Below are 10706 nucleotides of genomic sequence, written 5' to 3'. Positions count from 1 at the left end.
CCTTGTGGTTACAGAACAAGCAATTTGTTCAGTAAAAGGCTCTCAAACACGAAATGGTCATTGGAACAGCAACAATTAAAAAAAGCAAAACTATACTTGTCGCGGTTTGCGAGGTGGTGATGGCAGGTTCGGATCCCAAAAAGCAGGCAGGAGGGAGCAGGAGGTTGTTTGACAAATTGTATTAAAATAAAGTCAGCAGGAACAAAATGTAAAACATCAAAATGATCTGAATGGAAAAAATACAAAGTAGCAAAAGAAAACCAAGTGTAAAAGTCCGCCAAGGTTAAACAAACACGTACACGATGCATGCCGCAACCAAGCAGCAAACAAACAATGAATCGGCACCGGATGATCGTGCCAGGTGTCCTTTTAAGTGTCATTGATTATAACGACCAGCACCTGCGAGGCTGCCGGCAGGGCTGACGTCGCTACCCGCTGGTCGCCAATCTGATCGGGACAACCAGCACCTGTGCAGGCGGGGCCGACAGCGCCCCCCGTTGGTCGCCAACCAGATCATGACAGTACCCCCCCTTCAAGGGGCTGCTTCCAGAAGTCCCAACAGTCTCCCAAAAGGTCCACTCGCCAGGGAACGGTCGGTGGAGAGGGCAACCGCTGCCTCTCCAGCATACGACGGGCGGCGGCCTGATGGGAACGGGACTCGGCCTGGGGTGGACGAAGACGCGGCACGGATCGTCGTGGGCGTGAGTGCGATCCCTCTCGCACGTTCACGCGACGGCGCATGGCTCTGCGTGGACGTCGAACTGCCAGGCGCAGAATGGCACCCCGTACGGCCGTATGGGACCAGGTCTCGGTCGGACGCCGACGTGGGCGTGAACTGCCCGGCTCCGGGGGAACGAGACCAGTCCAGAGCCGCTCCGGGATCCAGCGGTGAGTGGGGTCTCGGACTGACGTTGACGCGGACGTTGCACGGCTCGTCGTGGATGAGACTCAATTCGTCATGCACGACGACAGCGTGGCTGGACATGGGCGTGCAATGCCAGTCACCCAGTGTCACCCTGGACGGCCACCTGGAAGTAGGTCTCGGCCGGACGTTTACGTGGACGTTGCGGCTCGTCGAGTGACGCAATTCAAACTCGACGAGGCTTGCGCTAACGTGGACGTAGCATTGCCAGGCACAGGGTGGAAATGAGACGGGTCCGATGTACCTGCGGGATCCGATCGTTGGCCGATTCATTCTGTCACGGTTTTGCGAGGTGGTGATGGCGGGTTCGGATCCCAAAAAGCAGGCAGGAGGGAGCAGGAGCTTGTTTGACAAATTGTATTAAAATAAAGTCAGCAGGAACAAAATGTAAAACATCAAAATGATCTGAATGGAAAAAATACAAAGTAGCAAAAGAAGACCAAAAGTAAAAGCCCGCCAAGGTTAAAACAAACACGTACACGATGCATGCTGCAACCACGCAGCAAACAAACAATGAATCGGCACCGGATGATCGTGCCAGGTGTCCTTTTAAGTGTCATTGATTATAACGACCAGCACCTGCGAGGCTGCCGGCAGGGCTGACGTCGCTACCCGCTGGTCGCCAATCTGATCGGGACGACCAGCACCTGTGCAGGTGCAGGCGGGGCCGACAGCGCCCCCCGTTGGTCGCCAACCGGATCATGACAATACTCACCATTTGATGACAACGTGACCGCTTTATTTCCTGTATATGATAGTGGTCAATGTTAATTATAATTCCTGTATAAAAGTTGTAGCACGGCGTACATTATTTGAAATATGAAAAAAAAAAAAAAAAACGCTACCACAAGCAGAAACACGGACAGTTTACCGCACGTGAGCACGTTATGCTTCTATCAATCCGACCGTACTTGATTGTATGTGATTTTTGAATTTAATATGAGAAAAAAAAAACTTGGAGGAAAGACAGGAGACAGTTTTATTTGGAACAGTTTGTGTTAGAGCCGCGCTTGAGACGCTGGAGACACAAAAATAAATCACCTTCACCTTTGACAAAACATATTTTTAACTCATTCACTGCCAGACAATGTGCAAATATGTGTCCTCTGCAGTGCCAGCATTTTTGTCATTGTCACTTGAATTCCAAGACCCACAGAATATTGGGTTTTAGGACTACATCAACATTCAATGCAGCAGAAGAAACCATAGACTCTCTAAATCATATGGCTCTCCTAAATTATATGGCTCTGGATAATATGATCTTGAAATGGGGGCGACTGTACAAAAGGTCAAATGCCACCCCCTCGTCGAAGGGAAAGAACATTGCCAGAGGTCTGACCAGTGCTTTATCAGCAACCTCCGCCAGAAAAGCCAAAATTCGAACAAATTCAGGAATGGCGCTCCACATAATTTTTCAATTCCCGAATAAATTCATGAATACCAATGAATTTATGACCAATGAAGGACAACCGACGTCTCCGGACAAGTTGTGTCCATATTTTGTAAAATGGCTTCAAATGACTTCTTCTGAGCGTATTTTACAAAGATTCCACCGCATATAGCTATATTTTACGTTTTAAGACTAAGGCTGAATATTCCGGAAGTCTTGTTGTTGAATTGGTGACGAGTCCTCACGTCACATCACTGAAGGAACGCCCCTGACCGAGATAGGACACATTGTAGTTGTCCTTTCATCACGTCAATGCATTTTGCGGTACTTTGTTTGGTCTGAAAACTTCGTGTTGATCCGTGTTGATGGCGAAATTAGAAGGAAAACACATAAATAACGCGATGGTGAATCCTTGTGTGTTGTGACAAACATTTTGAGCCCATGAATTATTATTACACACGGAGCTTTGTCGCCATCATCTGCCTGTTTTGGGTGCGACATTTCCCCCCGCCCCTATTGCCTCAAAATGACACGGAATAAATTCTTTAATCGATTGCAAACATGTATGCTTTCCTCTTCAGAACTATTTGAATCATATTAATAACTGGATGAGTAACAAGAAAGTATATTCTCCGAATCTGAAGCCATTGTTTTGTTTCTCCAGGAAGGCAAGACGTCTTGGGGTGACACACGAACAAGGGGGCGGGACCTTCTGAAACTGGCCACTTCCGGGTTCAATTTGAAGTAGTTTTTGGACACTTTAAGTCATTTTTATTGGTGTTTTGCATTTGACAAAAATATCATACTGCGTGTTTTGGGTATTTTAGATGCGATAAAACGTTTTTCTGAGGTCAGGAAACAAAAAAGTGATGTCGGTTGTCCTTTAAGGGTTGATAAAATTGTCATACACAATGAAGAGGTTGATCTGCAACATTTTCTGGATGAACCTGGGGGAAATCTATGTATTTATTTATTTATTTATTCATTCACTTTTTTATTCATTTGTGTATTCATTTGTTGCTTTACTTGCTTTTATGTCTTTATTTTTTCATTTGTTTTTTTAATTTATTTATTTATTTATTTATTTATTTATTATATTAATGTGTTAGTTTGTTCCTTAATGCATTTGTTCACCTGTTTGTATGTACGTATTTATTTGTTCATTCTTTTATTTATCTGTTTATTTACCTGCTTATTTATTTATTTTGTTTGCCTGGTTATTTATTTATTTACTTACGTGCTTACTCATTTATTTATGTATTTTTTAAAAAAAGGTTAATCTTCTCTTTTCCAAACTTTTGAATGGCTGTTCTCTAATAAGAAGCCCAACCAAATGGTTGTCTCTCTACAAAAACACCGTCATGCTTTCCTCGGCCGTTCTTTGACTGTCAAAATGACGCAAATAGTACTGAGACGATTTGAGGAGAATGTGAAACATTAGAGGGGGCTGGAAAAAAACAGCTTTTTGGCTAACGTCGATGTGTAGATTAAAGCATGGGGTCGGCCTTTGTATAGATTGACAAAAAAACAACTTTCTGGACAGCGTCGTTCTATCTTGAGAGATATTACAGGACGTTTGGCAAACGTCTGATGATTGCGAGTTCACCTTCGTTCTGATGGATTACGGTTTTGTGCTATATGGACACCCTTTTTCTTTTTTAGTCTTAACCAACTTTTTTCATTCAGGCTTGACTTTCTTCACCCCATCTCCGCCCCTCCTTTAAGTCTTCATTTTAGAAAGACCTTTCCCTCCCCAGATCAAATCCAGCCAGCCAAAAGTCCGCAACTCCTCCTCGCCTTTGTCGGCGAGAAGCAAAGCCACTCTGCTGGAATCCAACGGACGGTAGCTTCGCGAAGCCGCTGGAGGTCTGCCTTCAACTCTCTGAAGGCCACAGCGACGTCTCCGTTCACGATCACCTTGTCAAACATGTGACCGTGCTGGGCTTCCGTGGTTTCGGCTGAGTCAATCATATCTTCGAAATCTTCCTCCTGTGGAAAGAAAAGACTCAACGGTTTATTTTGTCTGGCAGGATAATCGATTTGGTTATCGCTAAGACAACTTACAGATGCATAGAGTGAGTGACAGCGATGGAATAATGATTTTAAAAAACATACGTTGTGGCTTGGCCTCAAGGTTGACCAAATATCCTCCAGCAAGTTGTTTTTGAAATCGCATAACCACAGTGCACTCCAGTGTAGATTTACAGACCCTCCCCAACTTACGAACATTCAATTTACGAATAACGGTACAGACGAACATTTTTGCGGGTACAGTATGTTGAAAAATGTTCGGGCAGAGATGCCGTAAGCAGTGTTTGAAATAACGTCTGCCCGGAGGCCCAGGGCGTACAACTTTTCAGAGTTGTCTGCCCTGGTGTCCGCTAACTTTTTGTCATGAGTTTCAGACACTGCTGTAAGTTAGATTTTGTATTGCGCGCCTTTTTCCGGCCGAGCTCGCTTAAGATTGGCTGTGTCGAGTATGTCGGCGGGGAGGAAATTCCTCCTCCCAGTTGATGCTCCAGGAGGACGCGGTGCATAACAACAGATAATGGCTGCTGGCACGTAATTAGCAGCTTCAGTAATGGCTTACTGAAACCCAAGGATATATATCGTCGTACTACAGTAGAGTCAATTTATTTTCCGACTGTTGGAGCGTCTGTGTTTTATACTTCCCTGTTCAGTGTTGGACTTAAACATACAAAATATAGCACCGAATCAACTTACAAACAAATTCACCTTACAAACGACCGCTCGGAATGTATCTCGTTCGTAAGGTGGGGAGCGTCTGTATTCTTTTCACAATGTCTGACAATGTTTGAAAGAAAGTCAAGAACATATCGCAGTCGGCTCCTGACCGGGTCAGATCTCGCCCAACGTGCTTGACACTTTTATAAAATGAAAACACTTTTGCTAAAATTACTGAGCACCTGCAAGTGTACTTGATGCAGTGACGTGCAGTCAGGGGAGGCAGGTGAGGCCGTGCCTCACCTGTCATCATGGAAATATCAAATGAAAAAATAAATTAAACAGTTATATTTACTTAGTGATTTGCATTTTAAAGTTCTTTTTCATTTAACTTCACTGTTTTGGGATTTTTTTTTTTCAAAATCACTGAATTTTCACATTTACCGTTCAAATACTAAGTAGAGACGAGCGGTGAGGCAGCAGCCGGCTGAGCCTCACCATGGATTGCGCAATGACTATGCTCACTGTGCTGGCTTGCTCTGCAGTGAGACCGCATTGTCGTCCCTCTGCTTATTGCTATTAAAGTGTTCAAGCGCTTTTAGTATAAGAACTAAATTTCTACCGTTGAGCTGGTGTATATAATGTAGAGTCACTTTACATTATAAACACTGTAGTACAGTGTTTATTTTATTTTATTTTCATCAAAACTGTGTGCATAGGTGAGGCACACATTTCTTCTGCCTTATGACAGGGGGCGCTGGTGATTACAGATTCTTCTTGCGCCTCCTTGGCTGAAGAATAATAGCATTAGTGAGAACAAGCTACAGTAAACAGCAAGTTAAGTGCAACCATCCAGTCATTTTTTCGTGTTGCTTGGCCTTGTTTTCAGAATTTACATATCTAAATTGAAAGAAATAGAGAGACTTTTAAAACTGTTGCATCAATAACTGAAAGTTATTGATGCCTTTTTTTTCAGAAGGAGCGGCACATGGACTTCATTTATGAGTAAAGGTAACAAGATAATCACATTTTTTTAATTCTTTTTTTCCATGCTACAGTTTATATAAAGAATGCTGACATGACATTTTAAACAAATCACGTTAACTGTTGCCAATCAAATGGTGAATCAACTACTCTGTAGAGTTAATGTTTGTAAATCTGACTGTGATGACGTCAGTGCCTCACCAGCCGTGAACCTCACTGCACGTCACTGACTTGATGTGAGTGTTTTTTTTTAAAAAAAGACAAAAAAACTCAGACTTAATACCAAAGAGTCTTATGACCGTCCAGGTTTTGTGACCTCAGATGTCCCTAGAAGCATACCTGACTGCGTAGGCGACATCTTAACTATTTTTCTTACCGAGAACATCCTGACTTGATTCGAGTCGTCTTCGTCACAGATGAATTTCGCTCTCCTCCTGGTGAGCCGCAACTCCTCCATGCGCGGGGGTTTCACAAAAACCACGTAGGGTTTGTATTCCAGTGTGTAGACCCGCTTCAGTTTCTGGTGGGGTGGGGTCGGGGGGGAAAACATTGGAAAACTTATTGTCCTTGTTGGCGGAAAAAAAAAAATACAAGAAATGAGGCAGAGAAAACAACTCTAAAATAATTATGTGATCAATTGCAGTGCTGAAAATCATGTGACTTTACAGTGTACGTCCATAGTATACTTCATGAAATTTTTCAAAACACAAACGTCATGGAGGACATCACCACATTTTCGTCAGTCCTTTTTTTTTATTTTACTTTTTTGTATTTTGTCTTATTTTATTTCTTTTATATTTATTTCTATTTTTTATTGAATTTTGTTTTATTTGTTATTTAAATTTTTTTAATTGTATTTTTACTTATTGTATTTTACTATTTTTTTTATTTGATTTGATTTTTTGTCACATTTAATTTTATTTGTTATTGTATTTTTTATTTCTTTTTATTTTATTTTATTTTTTTATTTTATTTATTTTTCTGTTTATGTATCTGTGTGCTCATGCCAAAAGCAATATAACTATTGCCAATGTTGATACCAAGGAATTGTTGAAGTTAGTTGAGGAATTTTATTTCAACATCTTGTAGCATCTCAAAATACAGGTAGTCTTTTTATAATAACTGTAAAGTGTCCTTGAGAGTTGTGAAAGGCGCTTATAAATGAAATGTATTGTTATTATTATTATTATTATTATTATTATTATTATTTTTTTTTTTATTATGAACTACTTTAAGAAATTTACCGCGTCTCAATTGAAAAAAAAATCTATGCATGAATAACGTCTTCAGCGTTTGCCATTTAAAATTTTTTATTGGTTTTATTCAGTGTTGAAGTGAGTTGAGGACCTTTATTTCAACATCTTGTAGCATCTCAAAATAGTCATTTTATAATAAATATGTACTTTATGAAATTTACCGTATACCAAATGAAAAAAAAGGATCTATGCGTGAGCAACAATGACATTTTCCAGCCTTTGCCATTTTTATTTTTTTTTTTTTATATTATTGTTTGTTATTTTTATTGTATTTATTCTGAATTTATTTTTTATCTATTTTTTTCCTGCTCGTGGCAAAAAATATAACTATTGCCAATGTTGATACCAAGGAACAACGTTTAAAGGACAACCGACGTCACTTTTTTGTTTCCTAACTGACATCAGAAAAACGTTTTATAGCATCTAAAATACCCAAAACACGCAGTATGATATTTTTAGTCAAATGCAAAACACCAATAAAAATTGAGCGGCGAATTGGGCATTTTCAGAAAGTCCCGCCCCCAGTTCGTGATGTCACGCCAAGATGTCTTGCATTGCTGGAGAATCAAAACAATGGCTTCAGATTCGGAGAATATGCTTTCTTGTTACACATCCAGTTATGAATATGATTCAAATAGTTCTCTGAAGAGGAAAGCATGTTTGCAATCGATTAAAGAATTTATTCTGCACCATTTTGAGGCAACATTGGGGGGAAATGGATCACCAAAAAAGAGGCAGAAAATGGTGACTCCAGTGAGGAATTAATCAGCCCGTTTCCACAGGCTGATAAATTCCTTATATGGAGCTTGGTCGCCCTCTTCTGGCTCTTTTTGGTGCAACATGATGTTTTCAGACCAAACAAGCACAGCAAAATGCATTGACGTGATGGAAGGACTGCTACAATGTGCCCTTTTTTTCGGTCAGGGGCGTTCCTTCAGTGATGTCACGCACGGACTCGTCACTAAGTCAAAAACAAGACTTCCGGAATATTCAGCGCAATTCTTAAAACGTAAAATATAGCGATATGTGGTGGAATCTTTGTAAAATACGCTGAGTAGAAGTCATTTGAAGCCATTTTACAAATTATGGACACAACTTGTCCGGAGACGTCGGCTGTCCTTTAAGTGACTACGAAATTTACCACGGCCCAATTGACGAAATTTACCACGGACCAATTGAAAAAAAAATCTATGCGTAAGCAACATTTTCCAGCCTTTGCCACTAAAGTTTAATTCAGTTCTCGGGTAATACATCAGGGTCAAAAGACGACATTTTCCAGACATTCTGAAACCTATCGGGATGTCCCGTCCATCACAATAAAATACACTTTTTATCGCAACGTTAAACATCATAAAAAGGAATGATTCTCCAGAGAGAATCTGGGATCCCAACATTATTTATTTTTTTCTTCACCACGATTTGCTCTTTCGTTGGGGTATGCACATTACGCTAGCCGTTATCCGACACTTACACAGGGATGTACATCCAATAGGCACACTTTGCCCTCAGCCATCACCCGGGAAACCGAGTTCAGACTTGTTCCGTAGTAATGACCTCTGTACGTCCCGTAGTCTATAAACCTAAAGACAGACGTTAACCGGGGGCAGAGAAACACATAAACGTCGGAAGAGTGAGGGGTGGGAGTGGGGGGCGGGAAGGGGCTTTCCTCTCAAAAATCAAAAACACAGATGGATAGTAGAATGACCAACACACATGTCAGTCTGCAATTTCATGTACCTGCGGTTGAGAATGTCCTCTTCGAATTTGTGGACGGACACAAAATGATAATCCATCCCTTCGGTTTCTTGGCTTCTCTTCTCACGTGTGGTGTCTGGATGGGAAGATGTTGGCAAGCGGAGGACAACAGCCCGAATCATATAAAAAGTGGGCTCAAAAAGGGGGGGGTCGATTTTCTTTGGCCTTACATGGTACGCTTGTACCGTAGAGGTCAGGATCGGAGAGTAGGATCCTCCTCTTCAGTTCATGAACGCCAACGCCGCTTGGTCCTAAACACAAAAGAGCAGAAATCTGTGCTAGGCTGTTTTGTGGTGGTTGGTAGATGATCAGATTTTTGATTTTGGATTGGATTAGCCTTTATTAGTCTTACAGTGGAGAAATTTAGATTTCACAGCAGCAGTCATGGAAGGAAGAGGAAAGGAAAGGAAGAAGTAGAAAAACAAAGCATATATGTGCTGTATTGTAATTAAAATACAGTAAAGTCTCGTTATATCGATATTGGATATATCGATAGTACTGCTTATTACGATACTATTTCTATGAATGTAAGGAGAAAATTACATGCAAACAGGGTCGGATATATCGATAGTCCCGGTTATATCGATATTTTTTCGGACTCCCTTGAATATCGATATCCTCTGATCTTCGTTTTCTTTTGACATCACTCATCCGCATCATGGTCGCAGGTGAGCTGTAGCCTATCCCAGCTACCGGCGACAGGTCAAGGCCACCCTGAATCGCTTTGCCAATCAATCTCATAAAGACGGAACAAGCATTTCGCATATAACTGCTGTGATCAGAATCAGAATGAGAATCCTCTTTATTGCCAAGTACAGTGATACCTCAGTTTACGAACGCTTTAGCTAACAAACTTTTCCCCTTACGAACATTAAATTTGCGAGAATATAATCTTGGCATACATGGTTTGCTATCGAGTGGAGTACTTTTGCTTTTTAAGGACTGAAAAAGATGCCACCACAGGCTAGTGTTAAGCCAAAGAAGAAACAAAAGAAAATTACGGTCGAGGAAGAAGGAGGTCATCGAAAAACACAAACGAGGTGTGCGCTGGTGTGATTTAGCGTCCCAGTACCAGTACGCTAAGTCGCCCATTGCTACGTGTGCCCAAGGGTGTTTCTGTGTTGTCTAAACAATGGTCTCAGGCAATGGAAGAGGTTGAAAAACTGTTGATTTGGATTAACGAAAAGCAGCTAGTAGGGGACAGTGTGTGAGGATATCATCCCGAGAAAGCATGGCAACTTAACTCGGATATCCTCAAGAGGCAACTACATCAATGACCATCACAAACGTAAATAACATGACTTTATTATACTGTGCAGTTTATTTCTTTAATTACAATACAATAGCATATTTATTATATATAAAATAAAATATATATTTTATGTAGTTTTAAGGCTCATTTAGTCGAAAATTATGTTTTATGGGGACCTAGAAACGGATTATTCTCATTTTTAATGGTTTCCTATGAGAAAATAATGTTTGGAAGACACACTTTTTGTCTTATACACACTTTCTGGGAAGCTGAGGTATCACTGTATGTAGAACACACAAGGAATTTGTCTCCGGTAGAACACGCTGCACTAGTATCATCATTAAAAGATTGCAAAGAGACACTATACAGTTCTATTTGGTTTACTGTTTAGAAAGTTAATGGCTTGGGGGAAGAAGCTGTTAAAATGTCTGCTGGATTCGGTGGGCATGGATCAATAGCCTG

At 41.1% G+C, this 10706-nt stretch overlaps 1 protein-coding gene across 1 annotated transcript in view; it reads right to left on the bottom strand.

Moving 5' to 3' along the window:
* Nucleotides 1-1822: 1822 nt before the first annotated feature.
* LOC148891560 (MAGUK p55 subfamily member 7-like) overlaps nucleotides 1823-10706 on the bottom strand; it is a 28940-nt gene continuing 20056 nt past the window's right edge. Inside the window, exons 14-18 of the mRNA XM_089008007.1 lie at nucleotides 9163-9243; nucleotides 8975-9068; nucleotides 8709-8817; nucleotides 6358-6501; nucleotides 1823-4301 (exon numbers count right to left, since the gene is read on the bottom strand). Coding sequence (XP_088864133.1) covers nucleotides 4071-4301; nucleotides 6358-6501; nucleotides 8709-8817; nucleotides 8975-9068; nucleotides 9163-9243 — 659 coding nt within the window. The 3' untranslated portion in view covers nucleotides 1823-4070. The remainder of the gene's footprint in view (nucleotides 4302-6357; nucleotides 6502-8708; nucleotides 8818-8974; nucleotides 9069-9162; nucleotides 9244-10706) is intronic.

The sequence above is a fragment of the Hippocampus bargibanti genome, linkage group LG11 (genome assembly GCF_051943395.1).
Source record: "Hippocampus bargibanti isolate YZ-2025 linkage group LG11, ASM5194339v1, whole genome shotgun sequence".
NCBI lineage: Eukaryota > Metazoa > Chordata > Actinopteri > Syngnathiformes > Syngnathidae > Hippocampus > Hippocampus bargibanti.
Note: the sequence above shows the minus strand (reverse complement) of the source record. Positions and strands in the feature narration are given on the sequence as shown.